The sequence below is a fragment of the Nelumbo nucifera genome, chromosome 3 (assembly GCF_055504915.1).
Source record: "Nelumbo nucifera cultivar China Antique chromosome 3, China Antique-T2T, whole genome shotgun sequence".
NCBI lineage: Eukaryota > Viridiplantae > Streptophyta > Magnoliopsida > Proteales > Nelumbonaceae > Nelumbo > Nelumbo nucifera.
This window is the reverse complement of record NC_142651.1, coordinates 25617275-25643706: the sequence shown is the minus strand read 5'-3', so window position 1 is coordinate 25643706 and position 26432 is coordinate 25617275. Positions and strand designations below refer to the sequence as shown.

Sequence of the window (26432 nt, the reverse complement as noted above, 5' to 3'; positions counted from 1 at the left end):
CTCACTACTGTTGACTTACAATATGTTCATGGGCACCATATGAACCAAACTTCTGGAACTTGTGGCTGGATATGCCACACCTCCATACTTCCAATGATCCTGATCCTTTTCCAATTGCCAGGAGCATTTCATCCAGGGTTTGTATGGGAAAAATTACTGATAGTACTGACACTGGGACTGGAGAAGTGTTTAACACCTATTTAAACAAATACAGATGTCAACTACCCTTCTAATATCAACTGAATGAAACGAATAATGCACATATAGAAAATAATACCACCTCCTTCAGCAAGGAAAAGCAAGCACAACTAACTTCTGATGATTTGAGCAATCTACCAGTATCTCCAAGCCAGATCTTAACACTGACAATAAAACAAAAGGGAAAAAAAGAATCACAAAATGTTAAATGCTTTCCAGAAAAGTGTCAGAATTTGATTTCTAATTTCTATTAGTAGAACCTTCCATTAATGCTATCCAATGGATACAAAACTTGCCACCAACCTAAGTTTCAGTATCTGGTCAACGCTCTGAAGGAGCATTTCATTTTTCCCCAAACCACAGAAGTGCAATGCAATAGGTTATCAAAAAACTTATTCGATGAATTAAAGGGTAAAGATGATGTAAATTTTCAGATTTATCAAGGATAACTTACGGACCACAACTGCAAATTATATTTAGAATCAAACTTCCAAAAACATCGGTATATGACAGTACATGTGGAATAAGAATGTAGTCGCTGATAAAAGTAATTTTTCTTGGCAAACCAGCTAACTAGCCAGGTTTGCTTTCTTTTCTCCATATAAATCATTAACACATATCATTAGGTATGTTTTGGGATAACAATAAGTTATTTTTTTTCTATTCCAGGTCTTACCCATAAGGAGTCTAGAGTTTATATCTGCTACTATAGCTGGGGAGATTACAATCACAGAATCAACCAGCTAACTAGCCAGGTTTGCTTTCTTTTCTCCATATAAATCATTAACACATATCATTAGGTATTTTTGGGATAACAATAAGTTATTTTTTTCTATTCCAGGTCTTACCCATAAGGAGTCCAGAGTTTATATCTGCTACTATAGCTGGGGAGATTACAATCACAGAAGCAACACTTGTAAAACAAGTAATGTATACAACACTTTGTATGTCATAACTCATAATACCAGTAATACCATATTGGTCCTGCTTTCTTCAATAAGTTCCCACACATTTAAGCTCTGTTATTCTGTTGTCCATATTAATATACTTAAAACTCGTGATAGTTTCTTGTTCTGTGTACTGTCTTAGACATTTGTACAAAGAAATAAATCAAATGAAGGGAAGATAATGAGCTGAAATTCTTTCTATTGTTCCTGCATGATGTCATGATGCAGCTTAAATCCATACAAAGGAAAGTGTTGGTCAATGATGGCCTGGGTCATGTCAGCAATAGTTGCAATCAATAGGACATGCTGGAACCTTGTTATTAACTGAGGGCTGCATATAATTCTGAGACCTGTTAGTTAGGAGGCAAGTTCCTAATTCCACACAAAAGTATATTTTGAAGCCATAGTAAGTAAGATGAAGCCTAATAGGAATTAATTATTTGCATTACTAATGTTCTAATTCCACACATTAGAGTTCAAATGAAATTTATTTTGTATTTTACCCTTGGCAATTTCAAACTCTACAAATTCTAGATGATTAATGATTAATTTCTTGCCAGATTCACTACAAGGTAGAAAAGTAGAGTTCCAGTGACTTCTACCCCTAATTTATACATCACTACCACATTTTTTTGGCCAATAGAAGATCTCTTCCCACCCCTTATAGTCAATGAGAGAGGAACCCTCTTATAGCTCCCCAAAAATCTTTTTCTTACAACTGCACCCAAAATAGAAGATCTCTTCCCACCCCTTTGTTTGATTAAAGCATCAGGCCAAGGAATTAGAACTACTTTTGACCCATTGTATCATCACTTCCATGTATTTTGTCAGCCATCTGACCTTCCTCTCACTGCTGCAGTTCCAGATCTTTGCCTCCCTTCTCTGTAACCAGTCCATTACCAATTTGGAGTCTCCTTCAATAGTTAGTTTTTATAAGAAACAAAAGTTTTGCCCTTCGCACTCCTTTGCAATTTTCATCCATAGGCAGTTTTTGCTTATATATGAAGAGAACACTGATGTGGGCCCCACTGTGTTCGTAGGACAGCATGTGTAGTTATTTGTTTCAGTTATAGTAGTGTCAATTTGAGTCAGTTTGTTAATTCAGTTGTTATTTATTTCAGCTTTTATTTACTTTATTTATTATGTAAGTACTAAGGGCAGATGTGTCCTTTCCATTGTGTACTAAACATAACCTATAAATAATACGAAAGTGGCGGCGACAGATCTGTTAGAATCTGTTCCTCCTTTCAACCACTTGTGTTCTCCTGTTCCTCTTCTATTCTCTCTTCTTTCTCTCACTTTTCTTCTATTTTGTAAACCTAAAACCTATTAGCATTCAAGACTGATTACAGTCTTGATCTTCTACTTGGTATCAGAGCCTATCTAGGGCTTCTCATTTGTGTCTAGTCCAGCCGACCACATGACGACTAGCTAGGGCAGGAAGCTTTGAAGAAGTATTCGGTGGCTGAATCTTGGAGATTACCAGGAGAAGTTCGCAACTGTTGAAGACTTATCGCGGCTTGCAGAGAGTTGGTAATCAGGAAGAAGCAGCGAAGGTTAGGGTTCAGGAAACCCTAGAAGACAGTAAACCGAACTGTGTTCCAGTTTATTGAGTTTTCAGAGACTGCAATCAGTCGAGATAGGTTGAACCTGTCTAGAAGGAGGGGCCGAACTGTGTTCCAGTTTGTTTCTAGGGTTTGACTTGCCGAACTGTGTTTAAGTTTGTTTCTAGGGTTTGACTGTTGGGCCGAACCCCCCCTCTCAGAGGTGATTAGTTTTTAGGGTTTCATATTGCCCTACGATAAGTCCCACTTGTGCGGACTGTTTGGAGAGTGCAGCTACGCACTTATTTCAGACCTACAGTTGAAACCCTAATTTTGCTCTCGCAGCAGTGGGCCCCACAGTAGTGATTTTAGAAAATAGCATCTCAGATCGACAGGCTGCTTGATACTGTGCATGCCGATTGATTTCAGATCAGATTTGAGTTGATTTCTTGCATATACTGTGATAGGCGATTGTTTTTCAAATCAGATTTCAGATCAGTTTTGTGTTGCTTTCAGATCAGATTTCAGACCTGCTTGTTTTACTCTGTTTTCTGGTATAGCAGTAGTGGCTCTAACAGTTTGTAGCCACTGATTCTCGATCAAAGATGGAGTTTAAGGGTCAGGGAGAAAGTAGTTTTGGAAACAACAGTTTTGGTGGTGTATCTGAAACCGGGTTTCAGATTACAACTATGAGATTTGATGGGTCAAATTACTTGAAGTGGGCTCAATCAGCCATGATGGCTATTGGAGGAAGGGAAAAACTGGGTTACCTCTTGGGAGATGTGAAAGAACCTTCCAAGGAGGACCCAACATACACCAAGTGGGTTCAAGAGAACTATTTGGTTATGGCATGGCTGTGTAAATCTATGCAACCACATATCAGCCGAAATTTCTTGTGGGCAAAGACAGCCAAAGAGATATGGGATGTTGTGAAAGAAACCTATTCCCAACCCCATAATGTTGCCAGAGCCTATGAACTGAAGTGTGAGGTGAACAGCCTTAAACAAGGAGAGAAGCCAGTTTCTGTCTACTTCTCTACCTTGAAATCCTTGTGGCATGAGATTGACCATCTAGAGACCCTTGAGTGGGAGAGTCCCAAAGATGCACAAACTCACAGAAAGCAAGTCGAGACGAATAGGGTATTTAAGTTTCTGGCTGGTTTGAATTCAGATTATGACATTGTGCGACAACAGATATTGACAAGAGATAGTGTGACCCTTTCTCAAGCATACTCCCTGGTGCATAGCGAAGAGACCAAGAGGAAAGTCATGATGCAGCCTCAGCCCTCTTTCCCAGCCTTGACAGCTATTAAACCAAAGCCAGGGGTGACTCAGAAAGGGACCGGAAGAAAGAAGCCTTATCAGTTCCAGAATGGAAAGATGCAATGCAAGTTGAAATGGATGCCCTGTTGAAGAATAATACTTGGGCACTGGTTGACCCACCAAAAGGAAAGAAACCGGTGGGATGCAGATGGGTGTTCACTGTGAAGCATAATGCTGATGGCTCTATTGAAAGGTACAAAGCCCGGCTGGTTGCAAAGGGGTTCACTCAGACTTATGGTATAGACTACTTGGAGACTTTTGCCCCAGTAGCCAAGATGACCACCATCCGAGTTCTGTTATCCCTTGCAGCAAATCATTCTTGGCCCCTGTTTCAAATGGATGTTAAAAATGTCTTTCTAAATGGAGACTTACAGGAAGAGGTTTACATGCAGTTGCCTCCAGGATTCTATGATACTGAGACAGGTAAGAAGGTTTTCCGACTAAACAAGGCATTGTATGGTTTGAAGCAGTCACCTAGAGCCTGGTTTGATAGGTTCAGATTAGCCCTTGGAAAGTTTGGTTATGTACAGGCTCAGTCAGATCATACACTATTCATCAAGAGGGTGGAGTCCTCTCTGACACTACTCGCAGTATATGTTGATGATATTGTGGTAATAGAAAATGACAATCATGAGATTGAGTCCCTCAAACGACTCCTTCATCAAGAGTTTGAGGTGAAAGATCTTGGTGCACTATGGTACTTTTTGGGTATTGAGGTTGCTAGATCCAAGCAGGGGATTTTTATCTCTCAAAGAAAATATGTTCTAGATCTGTTGGCGGAAACTGGAAAGTTGGGGGTTAAGCCGACTGATAAACCCATCGAACAAAATCACAAGATTAGTGCAGAAGGCAGGGAGCCTCTTGAAGACAAAGTTATGTTCCAATGGTTGGTTGGAAAGCTCCTATATCTCTACCTCACTCGGCCGGATATCAGCTATGCAGTTAGTGTTGTTAGCCAGTACATGCACTCCCCTAGAACTTCTCATCTTCTTGCGACAGAGAGAATATTAGCAAACTTGAAGAGATGCCCGGTTAAAGGTATACTGCTCAAGAACAATAATCACATGAGAGTGGAAGTCTATACAGATGCCGATTGGGCTGGGAGTGTTGATGACAGAAGGTCTACCTCTGGATATTGTGCCCTTGTGGGAGGTAACCTTGTCTCTAGGAGGAGTAAGAAGCAGAGTGTTGTTTCCCGATCCAGTGCTGAAGCGGAATACAGGTCAATGGCTAATGGAGTGGCTGAAATCTTATGGTTGAGGTCACTACTTGAAGAGTTGGGTATTGACTATGAAAAGCCCTTAAAGCTGTATTGTGATAATCAGGCAGCTATTAATAAAGCCCACAACCCAGTGCAGCATGACAGAACTAAACACATCGAAGTTGATCGACATTTTGTGCGAGAAAAGGTCACATCACAAGAAGTGTGTCTTCCGTACATCACATCTAATATGCAGCTCGCGGATATCCTCACCAAGGCTGTACCAAGGAAGAAGTTAGAGACAGACCAATCCAAGTTGGGAATGATAGATATCTACTCCCAACTTGAGGGGGAGTGTAGAGAACACTGATGTGGGCCCCACTACAGTGGTCCCCACTGTGTTCGTAGGACAGCATGTGTAGTTATTTGTTTCAGTTATAGTAGTGTCAGTTTGAGTCATTGTATAATCACTTCCATGTAATTTGTCAGCCATCTGACCTTCCTCTCATTGCTGTAGTTCCAGATCTTTGCCTCCCTTCTCTGTAACCAGTCCATTACCAATTTGGAGTCTCCTTCAATAGTTAGTTTTCTAAGAAACAAAAGTTTTGCCCTTCACACTCCTTTGCAATTTTCATCCATAGGCAGTTTTTGCTTATATATGTAGAGAACACTGATGTGGGCCCCACTGCAGTGGTCCCCACTGTGTTCGTAGGACAGCATGTGTAGTTATTTGTTATAGTTATAGTAGTGTCAGTTTGAGTCAGTTTGTTAATTCAGTTGTTATTTATTTCAGCTTTTATTTACTTTATTTATTATGTAAGTACTAAGGGCAGATGTGTCCTTTCCATTGTGTACTAAACATAACCTATAAATAATAAGAAAGTGGCGGCGGCAGATCTGTTAGGATCTGTTCCTCCTTTCAACCACTTGTGTTCTCCTGCTCCTCTTCTATTCTCTCTTCTTTCTCTCACTTTTCTTCTATTTTGTAAACCTAAAACCTATTAGGATTCAAGACTGATTACAGTCTTGATCTTCTACTTATATAGATGCATTGAATTGACAAGCTATGGCAGCACAATATCATTCTCCTACACCCATTTGGCATAATGTGGATCTATAACTTCTAGTTATACAACATCACTAATAATATAACTAAGCTTACCACAAGAACCAATGCATTCAAGTTCTCCCCAGTACTGCTTGTAACAAGATTATAATCAAAACCTTGACTGAACTCACTTCCTATCCACAAATCTCAAAAATATCAAATCAATTCACTTGATCTACAGTCAAGATTCCTTGATTGTATACAGTGAAAACCAACCCTCCGATGGTTGAGTGCCACTTCAAGAACTACTTCTAAGGCTCCATTTGGTTTGTGGGATGGGGATGGGAAAAGGGGAATATTCTAAAAATATTCCTTTTTCCTTTATTTGTTTTGAGGGAAATAAAGTGGATGGGATGAAAAAAACGTGGGATGTGGGATACCAAAACTGAGTAGGCAGGATCGCACTAAAACAATGCGACCCTGGTGAGAAAACTTTACTAAGAAAATTTATTAGGTCTTTTCAGAAAAGAGCCTCAAAAGACTCTTCTTCTTTGACCTCAACCCGTTCCAACAGTCAGATCTTCTTTCACTTCCTTTGTCTATCCTGCTGTTTTATTTTTTGTCCATTCTTCCTTCTTCCCCGTCGTCTTTCTTCAAATTCCAACAAAAGTTTGGCTGGAGTTAAACTCCTTTCTTCTCCGGTGACCTCCATTAGCCTTTGTTTTCATTTTTCCCATTGATGTGTGTAGGATTTCCATCTGCAAAATTAATAAAATACACATTGGATTCCCAGATCCAACATTTTTATCCCTTTTTTTTTTGCAGATTGAAGCCAAATCCACCATCATGTTTGTTGAATAAGCTAGTCTTGCTTTAGTTTAGTGCCGCAAGGCTGGCATCGCCAACTGATGTTCTTCAGATTGAAGCCAAATCCACCATCATGTTTGTTGAATAAGCTAGTCTTGCTTTAGTTTAGTGCCGCAAGGCTGGCATCGCCAACTGATGTTCTTCTCTCCAAAACCTTTTTTCTCTTTTCTCTCTTCTCCCTCCTCTTCTCTCACTATTCTAAGATCCTTTTCTTTCTTCAGCTTCTCTCTCTGCCCATTCGTGATCGAATCAAAGAAAAGGGACTTCTGGTTGACGTGAGGAGGCTTGTTGTGTGATTCTTCCTCTACCCTCTTGGTCGTGGGCCCAGAAAACACCAAGGAGGGAAGCCAAATGCTGTGAAAGGTATTTTTTTCTTTTTCTCCTCAACTTTGTGGATCAAATTGATCCTTCTGTACCCAGGTGAGTGGGTTATGTGGGTCTAATGACCGGTGACTGTTGTGAGTGTTGCTATGGGAGGTGGTAATTCGTTCAAGAGGAGTGACTTTTTTTTATCAGTAACAAGAAACTTTATTAATGATATGAACCTATGTGAAACTTAAGGAACAAAAAGGGGAGGTAAAATGTCTTAACTCCCCGCCAATAGAATACAAAGGAAGAAACTCAAAAGTTAGCCCAAAAAATGGATTCCCTATTCACCCCTTGCTTGGCTAACCCATAAGCAAATGATTTAGCAGTCCTTTTCACTCAGTTGTAATGCAACACAATATCCCTACTCAGCCATTTAAATTTTTCTTTTCATTGTTATAACTCCACAAACTGCTGTCTTCTTCCTTTAGCCACCTAATCACCGCCTCCGAGTCACCTTCAAGGACCAAACATCTGATGTTCAACTCCCTTGCTCTTTAGATACCTGCCAGGGCTGCAAGAATCTCAGCCCTAAGAGAGTCGCCTTCTCCAATTGGGCCTGAGAACAAAGCAATGATAGCCCCATCCTCATTCCTGAACACTCCCCCAATCCCAAAAGGCCCTAGGTTCCTTAAGTAGCTACCATCAAAATTCAGTTTTATGAACCCAGAGGGAGGAGGGCAGAGGGAGCCATCACTTTCCAATTTCTTACCAAATCAGCCACAGAATAATCTGAGAACAGCTCCATAGTTTTCAGCCAATGGGCTACCCTTAACAGTATTAGATCTAATATGTTTTCCGAGGTTCTTTCCTTGTCTGAAAATATTCGTAAGTTGGTGACAAGGATAAAAATCAGACCAAAATAAGAAGCCGGGATACACATTGTCAGAAATCTAGACATACTCGGGATACATATTGGGAACTTCATGGGAAGCCAAAGTGGGCGAAGGAGCTGAGTAAAAAATCAGACCAAAATAAGAAGTCAGGAGCCTCAATCATCAACTACTACCATGATCCCTTTCGTGACTGATCCCAGGGAAGATATCATTAATTCTTTCCGTGACCATTTGGAGCTGTATGGGAGGGCAATCCGCCAGATGGATTCTGCTTCTCCCCCCCCCCCCCTCAACTTCCTTTCTGTCTACATCAGGTAATGGTAATTCTGCCACAACTTTCCATGTGTCCTCACATCCCTCAAACCCTCCTTGGATAATAGATTCTGGAGCCTCGAACCATATGACGAGTCAAGGAACCATCTCCCTTGACAAGGTGAGCCTCGAACCACATCTTATCATCTATCATCTGGTCGAGACAAGGTGAGACTTATTGATGGTTCTTTCTCCACCATAGTTGGTCAAGAAATCATCTCCCTTCTTCTTGGACTCACCCTTTCTGATGTTCTATATGTTCCAAAACTAGCTATAAACTTGTTCTCTATTAGTAGTATAAGAAATTCATTAAATTGCTCAGTAACCTTTTTCCCTTCCTCTTGTGTGATACAGGATTTGGCATTGGGGAAGATGATTGATAGAGGTTGTATGGTGGATGGTCTTTACATGCTAGATAATAAAGCTAGTCTTGCGGCTATTAAGTCTAAGAGTCTGCCTAGTAAGAATCAAGTCCATTTATGGCATAGTCATTTGGGTCATTAATCTTTTGAATCGTTCAAAGTTTTGTTACTAGATTTATTTAAGTCAAGGTCAGTGTCAGATTTCACATGTCAAACTTGTCAATTGAGCAAACATTGTAGATATAATTTTACTTCAAGGAATAATAAATCTGATTTTCCATTCCATATTGTTTATTTTGATGTCTGGGGTCCTATTACTTTAGGTCCCCAATTTGAGGTGAAGGATCTAGGTCCCCTACGGTATTTCCTTGGAATTGGAATGGCCCCGCTCACAAAATGGGATCATCATTTCTCAAAGGAAATACATCCTAGATCTGTTACAGGATTCAAGAAAACTCAGTGTTTTAAAAGTGCAAGGCGCAAAAAAAGCGCTTTTTTTTATTTTTTTGGCTTTTTATTTTATTTTGCGCCTTTCATAAAAAGGCGCGTGCCTCAGGCGCAAATTGGCCCTTGCACTTTTAAAACACTGTAGTCACCCAATCTGTGATTTGGATCAATGTGAGAGTAAGATGGCTTAACCCCTAGTTTTCCCAATGATTTAAAAGGCACGCCTCAGGCATGCCTAGGTGCATAGAGGTCATAGGCACACTTCTTTCAAAAGGCGTGCGCCTAGTGTGCCTAGGCATGCGCCTAATGTGCCTAGGCGTGCGCCTAGGGGCTCCGCCCCTAGACCCCTGACCACGCCCATTAAGCCAAGCCCGAACAAGCAAAGTGGAGAGAACCCCCTATTTGCTTATGTTGTTCATTCATTCATTGCAATAAAATATCTTCTTAAAAGGCAATCAAAGTTGTAAAATCATTATTTTTTATGTGAGATAGGAATTTCAGACCATAACAAGGACTTGTTCGGGCTTGCCTCCAGGGGTCCGGGGGCAGAGCCTCCGGCCCAGCCATTAAACTCAAAAAAAGAGCAAAAAGCGCAAAATTTTAAAAAGGCACACGCCTTGGCTGAGGCGCACCAGGCGCGCGCCTTTTGAAAGAGGTGCACCTAGGACCTGGGCGAGGCGCATACCCCAAAATGCGCCTCGCATGTGCGCCTAGGCACACTTTTAAATCACTAGGAAAACTAGGGGTTAAGCCAGCTTACTCTCCCGTTGATCCAAATCACAAATTGGGTGACTATAGTGTTTTAAAAGCACAAGGGCTAATTTGCACCTAAGGCGCGCGCCTTTCTAAGAAAGGCGCAAAATTACAAAAGAAATAAAAAGCAAAATTTTCAAAAATATTGAACATAATGTTAATAAAAAATATAAACTTAAATTTTAAAATAAATGATTTAAAAACCTATTATCTAAAATTAAAATACATAAACATAACATGTAAAGCGTATTCAAATGAAAATTTAAAAATAAAAGCAAACATATAAAGCATTTTCAATCATGTAAAACCCACAATCTCTTTTTTGACTTAATTGCATTGCTTCAAGTAGTTAATGTGATGTAAAACATATTGCATTCTTGATTTTTTGAGTCGCCTTTGTACCACGCCCCTCGAGGCAAGCCCGAACAAGTCTATGTTAGGGTCTGAACTTCTTGTTTCTCACATAAAAAATAATGATTTTATAACTTCTATTGCCTTTTAAGAAACATGTCGGAAATGTCAGAAATATCATATGAAAATATTGTAAAAATTATAGACATGGCAGAAATGGGCGAGGCGCATACCCCAAAGTGCGCCTCGCTTGTGCACCTGAGGCGCGCCTTTTAAATCACTAGGTGACAATTGTGGTGAGGTTATCAAGGATGTAAAGTAATTCAAAAGACTTGTGGGAAGTCACCTATATTTGTCCATGACCCGGCCAGACATTGCTTATGTCGTAGGTGTTCTTAGCCAATTCATGCATGCTCCTAAGACCACACACTTAGAGGTAGCCAAGAGAATCCTCAGATATCTAAAGAAGTTTCTAGGAGTTGGTTTGCTATTCCAGAAGAAAGGGCATTTAAAGATTGAAGTGTATACAGATGTTGATTGGGCTGGATCAGTTGACGACAGAAAGTCCACTAGTGGATATTGTTCTTTTGTGGGAGGAAACCTAGTCACATGGAGAAGCAAAAAACAAAGCGTGGTGGCTAGGTCTAGTGTTGAAGCTGAGTATAAAGCAATGTCCCATGTGGATAAAGAATTTGTTGAGCAAACTGGGTTTTCCATTTGATAGCCCCATGTCCTTGTATTGTGATAACAAGGCTGCCATCAACAATGCAGCCAACCCAGATCTTCATGATAAAACTAAACATATTGAGGTTGACAAACACTTTATTAGAGAGAAAATTGTTAATAGGGAAGTGTGCACCCCATATGTTAGTTCTAAGGAGCAACTTGCAAATATATTTACAAAAGGCTTACATCACTCATGGCATGATGACTAATGTGTCAAAGTTGGGCATGATTGATATCTATGCCCCAACTTGAGGGGGAGTGTTGAATAAGCTAGTCTTACTTTAGTTTAGTGCCGCAAGGGCACATATGTAATTTTACATTGTTTTATTTTTTGAATGGTCGCCTAATATAAAATATCAAAAAGGCTGGTGCCGCCAACTGATGTTCTTCTCTCCAAAACCTTTTTTCTCTTTTCTCTCTTCTCTCTTCTCTCTTCTCCCTTCTCCCTCCTCTTCTCTCACTATTCTGAGATCCTGTTGTGTGTTTACCAAGAAAACAGTGTTCGAACCCAAACTTGAAGTAACGTTTTCATCCCTTTCTTTTGCAAATTGAAACCATTTACTTTTGTTTTCATTCCGTTTTGGTTGTTTAATGATGTTGGTAACATGTTAGACTGGGATGAGCTGAAGATTTGGGGGAGGGGTTCAAATCTATATTGTTTCTTTGTCGTTTGACAGTATAATGGAACTACTTGTTCTCTATTTTCTTATATCACTATATTTCATTTGATGAAGAAGTGGTTTAATTGAAGATTCAGTTTTAGGCTATCTTTCTTCGAACAAATGCATAAAAGGGTAATCCAATATTTTACTCATTTTGCATCTGTTCTCCCAAGAAAGTCTTTCATTAAATTCTTTCATCCAGATTGGATGAATTAAGGGGGTTTTGATTTTTTGCATGGTGCAATGTCCTTTGACAACATCTGGGATGAGATCAGCCGTACTGGGTTGGGGAGTCCCAATAATGGGGACCCCCAAATCTACATTGTCAGCTGGTGTACTATTTTTTCATTCCCAAGGCTCAACCAGAAGCTTACTACATAATTGGCACGTTGGGAGAGAGGTTCTTTGAAGGATGTAACCAGGCCTATATCCTAAAATCTGGAATACAGAAAGGTCCAGCAGAACAACCCCAAGGAGGTCCCAGACGCAGTGTCTGTAGTACCAACAAAACCAGATGAATCAGGAAACAGTGAAGCTGAAGAGATCATGTGCAGAGGGAAGGATTCATATAAAGAGTATATAAAGAACTTCTTGGCTGCAATCCCCTTGAGAGAATTACAGACAGATATCAAGAAGGGGTTGATGGATTCTACACCTTTGCACCACAGGCTGCAAATTGAATTCCACTGCACAGAGTTCCGACAGCCAGCACCTGAACCTCCAGTAGTAGAAGCAATAGTGGCAGAAATGGGGGTGGTGGTAAAAGAGGTGATCTGCTAGAAGAGTTGTGTAAATATTTTAGGGGAAAGTGTGACTACTCTAATCTTTTTTATTTTTCTTATAATTATGGTAGTGTGGGGTAGATTTTGAGTTAAATGGGTCAAGGAAAGATGAGCCCATTTAAGTTTTGTTTTGAGTGTTTTTTTTCTTGTAGAGTGTTCTTGTTCTGTGTGTTATAAGAGCATCTCTATCAAACGTGTGTTATGTGTCTATGACAGACCTATGTCTTATTATTTTTCCTGTTTATTCTGGGTAACAAAGGGTACTCGGATGGTGGCCGTGTACATGACTGTGGATTTGATGTTTATTAACTTTATTTCTCCAGATGTAATTTCCAGTATACTATTGGAATTTTTTCTCTGAACTTCAAATATCATTCATTTCAGGGATTTAATGAAAAAAAGAATAATTTTGACTTTGAAGACAAGATAGCATGCTCTCTCATGACAAATGACTTTTCTCTTAAATAAAATTAGAAATTTAGCTTCTCGCTTTGGGCAGGTGGTTTTTAGATATGTTTATGATCTCTTGTTAATGTATCTGCCCATAAACATTGTTTGTAAATTGTTTCGTTGATGTGAAATGAAATTGCTAGTTTGCCTATCAAAAATAGCCCAATAATGTAGGCAATTCTTAATATGCAACTGGAACTGTGTCTTGTAGTGAGGTTTGTTAGACCAAACTGAACATGAGTTGGATTTCAAAGTTAGATAATATTGATCTAGAAAAAGACCAGGTGGCAGGTGCATCTCAATCTAAGAAACCCTAAGAGGTCCCATGGGTTCCCTCTACTTGCTGAAAATTGACCTTAGTGGCTACACTTTAATAGCAATGAAGTATAAGCAAACCAAACATTTTTCTCTCAATTATTTATTTTCCTCCAAAACAAACATGGGAAAAGGAATTTTCTGTGGAAATTTCACACTTTCTCATCCCATCCCATCCCATCCCACCCAAATTTTCTCACAAGCCAAAATAGAGCCTATGGTTTTGATCAATCCAAACAAAAGAGACAAATTTCAAATGATTTTGGCAGTTTGATGCTGGGACCATATGGAGCGGTATAAAAAAAGGGAGAAAGATGAAGAAAGTTACCCAGATGAGACAAGAGATTGCTATATTAGACAGTGGGCATGATGAGAAAATGAACAAAGTTTAAGTTGAGCTTTTCATCAGTTGGATTGTTTGGTTTCAGGATGTTTTTCATAAAAGTGGATAATATTTTCATATCATTTCATCTGATACCAATAAGCAATGAACATAAAACTCCTCAGTTCCTCTTCAATGGTATTCATAATTTAATGGGTAGAATTTGGTGATTGCAGAAATAGGTGTATGTACCAGGTCTCTCAAGAAGCAAAAATTTATCAAATTAGGAGCTTTATGTTCAAATTCAATTTCTTCATGAATTCTAGAACTTAGGAGAATAGAATTTCATGCATTTAAACAGCTAAAATTCAAAAATTCAAACACGTACTGGTGCATCCAGACTCTCTTGAAAACCACTTATCTGACAACATGGACAAGAATACATGATATAAAACTTTAACAGGACTTTCATCAATAATATTTTTACATTTTCCCAACAAAAAATAGAGGTTCTCTCAGCCAACACGACCATTGTTATCCAGAAATATCCAAAAATAATTTTATTGACTGACCTAATTCATAGATACAGGAAGAAACATGCCATTCAATTTTATGCAAGGCAATATCAACTAATCAGGACATGATAAAGAAACCTAGTATATACACTTCAGAGCATCTGTAGTCTCCAGTGTGTAACAACCCTAAAGAAGCAAATCAATAAAGAAATCAAAAATATGATTTTCTTTTGACACCAGCAAAACATACAAATACCAGACAATATCAAAAGCAAAAACAATCAGAAAAAGGAAATGCACATTAGAAATGAGACTTCCTAGTAGAGGAGAAAAGAACATTATCCACTGTCATACCTAACTCACCTCCCATCAGAACTCCCAGTAGTCAAAAGAACCTTAGAATTTGAAGCATCACATGCAAATTTTCCCCAGCTAATTGCAGTGACCCATGAACTATGAGCCTCAAGGAGTCCTATGAGCATCATATCAACTGAAACCTTGCTGTCCTCAGTAGAGTAGCAGTGTGGTTCATGTATTCTCCACAAAGAAATTTTACCAGATTTGCTTCCCACTGCCAGAAGAGTGCCGTCACTGTTGAATCTATCTGTGGGTGTAGTATCAACATCAGATGATACTTGCAACAAAGGTGACCAGGCAACAACAGTTGATGATAAAATTGCATTGCGAGAAGCATACTGCCCTGCATTTAGCAATGGAGAATAATCATTTTCTCTCATCCTCTTTGGATGCTTCCCTTCAGATGTAGGCACAGAAGAAGTTTGCCCCAGACTATTTTCTCTGAGCTTCTCAGTCTTGATCCTCAGAAGAGTAACTTGCCATGCTCTTAGCTCAGCATTCCATAATGGTGCCACTCGAACTGTGTTAGCATCTAATGTGAGACAGATGCTATCACCTGTAGCAAGAAATAAAAGAACATTCAGCACCATCATGATATGCCAGCAAAGTAAGACAAATATATACTGAAATAGGTGATTGCTAGACTAGGGAAAAAACACACAAGTAAAAATAAATGAATAAAGTACAACAGATTGTAACAAAAGTTACCAGGCATTTTGTATCAAGGTTTTAAAAACCGACCCGGAGACAGAACCGTTCTAGCTACCAGTTTCCGGGTCAGCAGTTCGACCGTCCAGATCGAATGGTTCGGACGGTTAGCATATTAGGGCAAATATTTTATAAGAGACTATGAGATATGAGATTTGAGAAAGGAGAGAAGATGTTGTCGGCTGAGAAAGAAAAAAAAAGAAAGAAGAAAAGAAAGAAATAAAGGAGAAAGGAAAGGAAGGAGGGAAGAAGAAGGAAGAGGAGGGTGGTTTGGATGGTTTCCGGGCCAAATGGTCCGACGGTCTAGATCAACGATGGTTCAAAAACATTGTTTTGTACTGGCAAACTAAGTCAACACCTTGGCAACTAGTATGTGTCCTTGAGGTGATAAAATACATACATAAACATATCTGATAATGTATTTATCAATGTTTAGGAAACTGGATCGGACCAGCAATCCGATCCAGTTGAACAGTGACCCAGGCCCTGGCCGGTTCGGTCACAACCAAGAACCAGACTTGATAAAACCTGGTGAAAACTGGATGACCGGCAAGTTTAACTGGGAAACTGGCGAATCAGTCCTAGTTTCATGAAGTCACTCGGGTCATCAAATATTTGAAATTTCAAAACGCATGTGACAAGAGTTGAATTCATGACCTCTTGTTTTTATGTATTTCTTAATTACCATTAGTCCACTTCTTTATTTGTGTAAACTAATGACTATTTTACATTTACATTTACATTTACATTTACATTTACATTTACATTTACATTTACATTTACATTTACATTTACATTTACATTTATATTTATATTTATATTTATATTTATATTTATATTTATATTTATATATTACTTTATTACACACATGTTTAAAGAAAATGTCAGCTCAGAAACTTGAACCCTGGTCATTTGCTTTAAAAATTAACTTGCCATCCATCCACCATATTTTGATATGATAACATTTGTAAAATATATTATATCCAATAGTATATATACACATAGCCATGTCATCAGAGTTCAACCCCGACTGAACCTTTGAACCATGAACCCTTTTCTAGTTCTATGTCTGGTCTGGTTCTCTGAACATTGGTATTTATATAACAATTCATGGGGCCACTGCTTGGTGCAATGGTAAAATATTGTCTGAATAGTGTGAGAAAGTGATCCAAGTCTGACAGCAGACACACTTCATGCTAGTATGCCAGATGATATTTTACCATTAGTGGTTTAAGTTATAAAACAACTATATTTGATATAAAGTTTCTTCAAGCTAGAAATTATATAATCACTTGAGCAAACCAGATAGGAATTAGTTATTCCAGCTTGTTTTTTTTCTTATCAGCAGTCAAAATAGATTATAAAAGCTTACATGAAAACAAATGATAATCAAAGTTTTAAAATACAGGCATGACATGAGGCATTCCACTACCTGAAAACATGAGATGTAGTTCAGAATAGGATTGTCAATGGGTCAGGTCTACTATACAGAACCAAACTGATTGCATAGATTCTGGTTCCATATTCTGTCCCATTGGATCAGTTCCAGTTCCAGTTCCAGTTCCAGGTTTTGTGTACAAAATAGTAATTTTTATTTGGGGTTAAAAGATTTGTTCAACAAAAGGCCCAACCCTAGCTGCTCCGTCCATTTGAACTCAAAGATACAGGGAAAGTTATCCCTTCAACTTCGCCTCGTTAATTCATCTTCAGGTCCACCTATTCTCAATCTGTGGGATCATGTGTTGTGCAAAACTAATAACTAGGACTGTTCATAAGAAGGCCCAACCCGAGTCGGACGGGTTTTCATCAGCACCGATCGGTTTCAGGTTGTACAAATTCATAAACCGATGGCTTGGGTCGGTTTCGGTTTTCTTGTGTGAAAACCGAAACCGAACCAACTTAGTTCCTACTTAGCTAAGTTGTCTCTATCCTAATTCCTAATTACAACCTAACCTAGTCTTCTAGTTAGGAAAAACATTAACGGCAAGTATTGTAAGAAAACTAGACAAGGAATTTTTTTGGAAAAGTTTAAAGAAAAAAATCAAAGGATCCTAGTTTCTATAGTCTTTTACACCAAATAGGCAATTACAATTAGAATTAGGTGTCCTTTTTTACTTAGATTAGAACTTAGAAAGTTTCTTGAAATATACAAATTTCAGTCTTATTTCTCTAATACAGTTTGACTTTCTATTTTATTGATAACTTCTGTCTTCTATTCTAATTCTAACTTGGTCCGCCCCCCTTAGCCCCTCAACTCAAGCACAATCTCTATTCTCTAATACAAATCGACTCTCAACTCAAGAATCAAAATTTTAAAATTTCAAGTTCTCAAGTCTCAACTTCAAAACAACATTTGAACTTGGCTCTCCCAACACCCATCTTCTCAAAGTTTTGTCATTTGTGATGTTTTATCTAACTAGTAAACCACTGCAAAATTACCATGGAAAGAGTCTTGTAAGATTACCCACAGAGCAAGGAGATATTCAGTCATCTCTTTTAACTTGTGGTACAGCTGCCTTTTAATAAGATTTGGCATGTGTGCAGGCAAACACTATGTCACAATTTTAGTGAAACATGCTCCCAAGCTTCTATTTTAGTATATTTTTTTCTTACTTTATCCAATGACACAAAGAGTCTATTTAGGTGCATGAAAGATTGAAAAAATAGGAACTTGATGGACTTAGAGCCGAAACCGTCCCAAACCAACCCAACCCGACTCAAACCGACCAGGTCGGTTTTGCTTAACACTGGGTCGGTTTCGGTTTCCATCTCAGGTAACCCGACCAGGTCGGGTCGGTTGGAAAAACCTCAGTAAACCGACCCAACCCGACCCGTGAACAGCCCTACTAATAACACCCCTTAGTTGATTCTCCATCAAGGCATATTGAAGAAAACTAAGTGATTAAAGCTTCAAGATTCTAACTAGACCTGTTCATGGGTCTGGTAGCCCAACAGGCCGACCTGGCCCGACCTATTCATGGTCAGGCATGGACAAGATTTTAGGCCCTCAAGCTTGAGCTCAGGTCCAAAACGCTAAGCCCAATCCCAAGCCCAACCTGATAATATTTTATATAATTAAAAATATATTTTATAATATATATATATATACATATATATATTTTTTCTTTGTTCCTCTTCTTTTTCTCATGTAAACGAGATCTTTTAGTATTTTTTGGGTTTTGAGGCCATTTAATATAAATAAATTAGTTTTATTGTTGAACAAAAAATATATATATATATCTTCTTGCCCAACTTCTTGGTCGGACTTCAGGCTTTATACGAGGGCCGGGCTCAGGCTCAAGATCTAGGCCCAGTGGTAGGGTCGGGCTCAGGCACAGGCCTGAACACATTTTATTAATATAGAGGCAAAGCCCGACCTGGCCCATGAACAGGTCAACTTCTGACCTAACCCCATCCCCTGGCCATCACACAGCTAGCCACAACACCTGTGTGGCTCTTTGTTCACCCTTCAGCATAGAAACCCTATTTTGTGGATTGCAAGATACGTTTTCTCCTCATCACTCTGAAATACTTATTGTGATGAAGAAGTAGGTGAATGAGGCTAATGTTTTTTTTTAATCTTCTTTGATCTGCCATGTGAATGAAGTTGTTGATCTTTGATCTGCCATGTGAATGAGGTTGTTGATCAACCCTCTTACTTCTCATTTTCTGTTGATTCTAGAAAGAATATTAGTAGTTGTCTTAGTTGTTTAGTTACAAACTTACAATTCTTACAAAAACAGTTCAGATCCATTAGGTGTGGAGAGATGCTGAGGCTATACTTCTTCCATATTATTCACCATTATTTTGTGCAGGTGGTTAGATATAATCAGGTCTTATCGGGTCAGACCTGATTGTTCAGATTACCAACTGGTTCGGTTCTGGGTCTGAAATTATAGAACCTATAGGGTCTGGTTCGTGACCAGGACAGGGGGTTCTCTTATCAGTTCAGGACTGGTACACCCTGTCCCAAACCAGACCCTAACCCATTAACAGACCTAGTACACAAGAGGTGTGAGCCTCCAGAGCACAAGTAGGAGGAGGAGGAAGAAAAGAAAAGGATGAAGAGGAAAGAGGATGTCATCTTGTTTTTGTTGTTTCATTTTGACAAAAGACATTTGTTTCTTTTATATTTCTTTCCCACCCCTTCCCTTTCCTTTTCTTTTCTTTTCTTTCTTCTTTTCTTTTAGTATTAGGCATGCATGAAGCACCTGACATGTATGCCTCTCCCTTCCCTTCTCTTTCCTTTTCTTTTCTTTCTTTCTTCCTTTCTTTTTGTACAAGGTACATGAGGTGTATGCCTCAAAGGCATCAACATCTCTAGCATGTGCCTCAGGGAGCTTTTGGGGCATCTCAACTGGAGGCATGCCTCCAGGTGTAGACCTCCCACGCCTTATAAAACATTGATGATAATTAATGCATAAAAAAACAAAAAACTTGCAGCACATCAGTAAGAAGTATTTTAATTTTTTTGATTGGTAATAATGAAGCAAGAAGTATAATGATGCAAATGATAACTTACCAAAAGCTTCTATACAAGATAAGGACCAATAAGTTGTTTTTCATTATACATAAGAGCAAATGCAATATACTCGTTCAGGAACACAATCAGACCAAAACATACCAGTAAGTTTCACCAGTAAAGCATGACCATTGAAGCCCATAAATAAGCCTTCCACCCATCTGCACATTGACATATAAATACCAACTCTAAAATTAATATAACACAGTTGAGAAAGCGAACTCTCCAAAATTAATTGAAATCTAGAATCAAAAAGCCTAAGTTAAAGTACAGCCTTGTAGCATTCTGCTCAGTTTGTATGCATGGTGGATAAAATTACATCATTTCATCAATCACACCCACATGGGAGAAGTAGGACTTGCAGATCTGACTAGAAACCTTGATCCCCACTAGGTAGTAGAAACCGGTGTTGGACACGGACAAGGGAGTTGGAATCTGACACATCTATGGGACTTTAACCAGCAAGTTGAGAAAACACGAACTCACAGATAAGGCTGCAACTTGGGCTGGGTTAGCCCAAACACAACCTGAAAAAGTTGGGTCCAGTTATGTTGGATTGAAGTTTGGATTAGAGTTAGAGCTGAAAAGTACGAACCTGACTTAACTTCAGGTTGGCTTAGGGTAGACTAGAGACCTTGGCCAACCCACCCATCCTAAACCAAACTTAGCTTCATATTTGTATGTATAAATATTGTGCATGCATGTATAAATATTATGTATCTATCTGTATGTTTGTATATATCGATGTTAACAATTTCAATTTTAAGGACGTTTTTTTCAAAAGCAATGATAACTATGTCTTTTTACATATAATAATGCTAAAAATAAATTAACCTCAATCCTTGAGTCTAGGAAATAAGAATATTCGGCAAAAGGAAGTAAAGAAGTCAGTCCAACTGGGTGCCAACCCAACCTGAAACTCCAAGTCGGGTTAAGGTTAGGGCTGAGGGTTCCACAGTTCAGGTTGGGTTAGATTGACCTCAACCTGACCCAACCTGGCCTGACTAGCATCCATACTCACAGGCACATCTATGGAAAAGTATAAACTAATTAAATAGTTCATATTTTTTAATTCTAACACAATACACCTGCAAAAAAATGTTGTCTTTGTTACTATCTTTGATACTAGAAAATGGCATTCATCTTGTACATTAGCTGTTCGTTTATGTCAAATAATCAACGAGATAGAAATGAAATATTATGTAGAACTCTCCTCAAGAATCCATGGAGTGTCAGCCTCCAATGCATGTCCAACATGGGCACATCTATCTAGAAGAGTCCGATGCATGTCCAACCGGGTTTTTCATGAAAAACCCGGAAAGCCCAATTACACTTTAATTGAGCTAATAAATCGACTTTCTGGTGAAGTTAGTTTTAGAAGATTCTTCAATATGGCTCAGTTGGTGCAGCTCAATCAAAGCTGAAGCCCTCCAAAACGGGCTCTTAGCTTCTCAGCCAATCTAAACTAACACACCACTTGGTTCTTCGCTTCACTGCCATGATCCTCAAAAATAATATCTCAAGCATGATTCCTACACCATTTCTGATTAATTGTCTCCTTTAATGTTGAATAAAGAGGTTATTGGTAAAGCAGTTCTACAAATATAAGTCCATGCAATAAAGAGAGGTGTTCATTAATCAATGATTAGCAATTGGTCAAGATAAAGTAAAGAGCATTCAACACATTTAAACAAACAAAAACTTAACTGACAATTCCTTAGCAGTGCATAACAGCTATAAAGATAAAACATGCTTGTTAGGAAATCAATACAGAATAGTGAAACTGATGTAGGACCAGCTCAGTTCTAGTCCTTAGAAAATGTTGAATGGTCTGTTTGGATCAGAATTTTTTGGCTGTTGATGGCTGTAATGGCTTCATGAAGGAATAAGAGAGAAAACGTCCATAATAATCCATTGCCTTTCAGGGAATCACTCACCATAACTAGAATCACTCTAGGGCATTGGAATCACTCAACATAACTAGCATAAGCTGAAGAAAACTCAATATAATTCATTGCCTTTCTGTAAAACGTCCATACATATTTATAGACTCTAAAACCATAATAAGCCTAGGAGTCGAGCTGTTTGACTCATAATAGTCTTAGGAGTCAAACTGTTAGACTCATTAATCCTAATAGGACACAAAGTAAGTTGTCATATCCGATTTCAATTCAAAGAACACTCAATAACCCTAATCCTACTTATGCAATGACACTGAAATTTTAAACATAAACAAACTATAACTAGACAATCAAACCCTATTATTGGACCCACAAAAAATTGCAAAATGACAAAAATACCCCTACTGTCAAAATATACAGAAATACATAAAATATCATAAAATTCCAATTCTGCCTCTTCAGCTCCTGCATCAGAAACAAACAAAAAATTATCTGTATGCATGTATATGTGTGTATGATGAACAGAATTTATGCATCGATAGAAAAATATGAATTGCCTATGAAACTAATGAGCAGGTTCATAATTTACATTATTCATCCAGAATGAATACAGATTACCTATTATTCATAAAAGCTTCCACCACTTGCCCAATTCTGAGAATTTCCTCCACCCCATGACATTTATCCAGAAAAAGTTGATCTGGAAGATTGCCCACATTCATGGAAGGACGAATTTTTGGCGAAGGAGCATCCTGATCAGCCATAGTATTGCTGATAACACTTGAATTTTTTGTGCTATCATTTACAGGGTTGAGATCAACCCATTCCTCTTGCTTCTCTGGAATAATAAAATGCACTAATGTGAAAATATAATAAATGCCATTACATATGTATCTTAATCAAATTAAAAACTCAACTATACCATTATCCATCAATTCTGAGAAGCGAACAAGAGCTTTTGCACCATCCATGCATTCTATTTTTCCACAGAACCAAATGTGCTGAGCCCCAATATGTGTTAGAACCTGTAAATCCACAGCACTATGTATAAACAGTGGAAAAAATGTGATAAACATATTACTTTCAAAGCACAAATAAGATTCCAAACCTCTACTGGAGATCCTTGTTTGAAAATTGAGCAAGGGAAGGAGACTACTTCTTTATATGCTGTAATCAACTTTTTGTTACATGGTAGCAAGCTACCATTTGAATCCACACCATCTCCTCCATGTGATATTTGGTTTGCCAAAGTTCTTGTGTTGTCAAATCTGAACAGTGTTTGTGAAAAGAACTAAGATTAAAGGATAAAGAAAGAAATGCTAAAAATGTGGGTGGTAAACCGCTTCTGTGATTTAAAAAATAACAATGAGAAGAGAAAATAGAGTAGAGAGAAGATAAGAGAAAAGGTTTGCAGATATAACTGTAGGAAGATTCTTGGCTGTCTCTTCCTTCTATTTCTTCATTATGTAAAAATACTGGAGTAACAAATTACCCTTACAACAGCATTTACGCATGTCCAGCTGAACTTGGTAAGTACATTAATCAATTAAGCCTTTCCTACAGCTTTTTAAAGAACAAGAGGTCACCTGTTTTTACAAAAGCTAAACAAATAAATTGAAGCCTATTTTCCCCCTAATGAAGTATCTGTCTACTTCCATATGCTTTGTTTTGTCTTGCTACACTGGATGTTCAGAAAAGATAGTTGTTGCCTTATTGTCACAATACAAATTCATAGCACCTTACAGCACAACCCAACTCCTACAATACCATATTTATCCAGAAATGTTTGCATACTTTATGTTCCATTACCCTATACCCTACCTCTATGTTGGAATGATCCACTACAAACTGCTTCTTGCGCCTCCATATGACAAGGTTACCTCCGATGAAGGAAAAATACCCAAATGTAGATCACCTATTTGTAACAAATCATGCCCAGCTTGCATGTGTATGTGTGTGAATGTATTTGATCAGTAACAATGAAAATTTTACCAACCAGTAAAGTTCAGAGTACAACATGAGTGGATAGATGGTCAACCTCGGCTAACCATCCTTGTGAAATTTAGTATCAAATAACCCACCCCCACCCCCGTTGTACTATTGCCCAATACATTGACTTCTTTGTACCCCCCTGCTCTGCCCACCCATCAAGACAGTTTGCAAACCAAGGTGTCCATTGAATGGCTGCTCCTAATTCCTTTAATATCCCTTTTGCTTCTATGATTTTGTATCTGTGCTTCCAATGGTCACTCCTCATTACTGACCTTAGTGTCCCCTTCTATTATTATATTGTTGTGTCTCATTTCCTTAGCCTTTTCTAAACCTGCCAACACAGCTTTCAGTTCTGCTCTAGTTGAATTTCCAACAACTTTAGGTCCAGAATACATTATCAAAACTTCATCCAAGTAATTTCTAACCATTTCTCCTATCCCAGAAGGGTCCGGGTCGCCTAAGCTGCACCGTTCAAAATTCAACTTGATAAATGGCATCCACAATGGGTGCCACTCCACTTGTATTTTTTACCTGTTTAGAACAAAATCAGCCAATTCCCTTCGATTTCTTTTTTTTTTTCTGAAATATCAGTAGAAAATTTTCATTAAACTTAAAAAGAGGTACACTTCCCTTCAATTTCTTATAACATCATCAGTCTTAGATGGGGCAAACAACTCCATAGTCCAAACGAAATATGCCACTTGGATAGACAAGTGTTTTAAAAAGCGCAAGGGGCTTTTCCAACCAATTTCCCACTTTCTCTCAGCCCCCCAGCTTGCCAACCAAGGACAATTACCCTTGGGTATTAAAGTCCCCAATGCCAGTCTCCCCCTCAATTGTAGAGCCTAGTTGGGCTCAGGAAATAGATGTTTGGTTAAGCAGGAGATGTTTGTTGAGATCATAAGATTGCTAACAAAAGTGATGAAACTATTTTTAATGTTCCTTTGGTAGAGTTGTAAGGAGAATCACAAAGACAGAGGTCAAATGAGAGGTTGCAACAAGAGCTTCTGATGTTGTTCTAGTAACAGAAGATGAACAAACTTTGCAGTTTAGGGATAAATTTGAGGTGTAGGCTTTGGAGGGAGGTAATATTGGTCTTTCTAAGCCTCAAGGGTTGAGGAGCAGGTAGATGAAGACTAGGGATGAGCAATTGGGTCAGTTTTACCCGGAACCAATTGGAACCAACCCTACCCTCTGTTACCTGGAAAGGTCCAGTTCCAATTTCATTGAACCAACCCCCACCCAAGCCAGTTCCATGGTCTGGGGTTTATGCTACCTGAACCAACCGGCGGAACCGGCCTTTGTTGGCCTGGGTGGAACCAGTCTTGGTACCGAACTCAGAATCGATGTTGGAACCGACCCCCAAAGTATAGATTTTCCTAAAAACAAATCCTATATTTTGAGGAAGTTAAGATTTGAACCCAAGCACTCATGGTTACAAAAGCCATGGACTAAATTTACCATTGATCCACTTAAGGACATTGATAATTTTTCTTCAATTTAATATAAGAATTACTAAGCAATGTAAATCAATGGAGATAATATTTACAAAATGTAAATTACTCAGTTAAGCAACATTTTTTTTGATAAATGAGAGTAGTTTTATTAATTCAAAAAACAGCAGTACATCAGCCTAGGAAGAGACATGAGGTGTTACCTCCCCCTAGGACTGAGTCGTAAACACCAAACAAACACAAGCCTGAAGCACAGTTACAAAGTGGCTCCTGGAACTATATAAGCAATATTGTAACATATATAATGTTTTAAACTAATTTCCATTCAATTATTATTAGTGAATGTAAACTAATGTAAATCATTTAGGTTATTTGTGGATTATGTTTTATTTTCAGCAAAGATGAAATCGAGTCAGAACTGAGGGATGACAGTGATGATGAGGTGCACATTGATGAGACATCCAGTTGAAATTTGGATGGATATTCAGAAAGTCATGAATAGATAGGTGGATGTGAGTAAAATTTTGGGTCTGTTTTTTCTAGGCGGGGAAGGCTAAGTAGGCTTTTAGAAAGCTGGATGAAAAAAGTAACGAAAAAGAGAAAGTAAATAAGGCAGAAAGTGGTTTTGATTTAAGTTTTAAGGAGCTTCAAGAGAGAGTGATTTCTTCTAGAGGGGATGGGGACAAAATTTAAGGAGGGGTGAGAAGTATGGAAAGGAAATAATTGCACTTTGAGTTCGAAGAATGTTGAGAAGGTTTCAAATGTCATCGGACATTTCAGATGACGGAACTCTAAAGAATCATCATCCTATTCGGGTTACAAAGGCTTTTGCATTTTTTCTATCAGCAACACAAAATTTGATTCATTAGATTACAAAGAACATATACAACAAGAAGTTGTGGGCAGAAAACAGAAAGCCCAAGAAGAACTCTATCACATTATTTACAAAACAGCGCAGAACATGGATTGTCTTTGAATTCCTTGTTTAGCTAAACTGTTTCCAGACCTCCTAATCCACTTTATTTGGATCATCATGTCTTTTGATATCTGCTTGAAGCGCCTGAACTCAATCCTTAGCTTCCATATTACCCCTTCCCCCTTTTTCGCAATTTTACTAGGCTGAAAAGGGGTTTATTTGGGTCAGACCTAACAAAAAGGTGAAAAGGTCAAAG

General features: G+C 38.4%; 1 protein-coding gene across 3 annotated transcripts in view; it reads right to left on the bottom strand.

Moving 5' to 3' along the window:
- LOC104594717 (Transducin/WD40 repeat-like superfamily protein) overlaps positions 1 to 26432 on the bottom strand; it is an 82966-nt gene that overhangs the window by 19670 nt on the left and 36864 nt on the right. For all 3 annotated transcript variants that reach the window (XM_010255192.3, XM_010255428.3, XM_010255262.3), the window contains exons 9-15: positions 22923 to 23082; positions 22737 to 22839; positions 22433 to 22652; positions 20016 to 20074; positions 14690 to 15239; positions 281 to 362; positions 20 to 196 (exon numbers count right to left, since the gene is read on the bottom strand). In XM_010255192.3, coding sequence (XP_010253494.1) covers positions 20 to 196; positions 281 to 362; positions 14690 to 15239; positions 20016 to 20074; positions 22433 to 22652; positions 22737 to 22839; positions 22923 to 23082 — 1351 coding nt within the window. The remainder of the gene's footprint in view (positions 1 to 19; positions 197 to 280; positions 363 to 14689; positions 15240 to 20015; positions 20075 to 22432; positions 22653 to 22736; positions 22840 to 22922; positions 23083 to 26432) is intronic.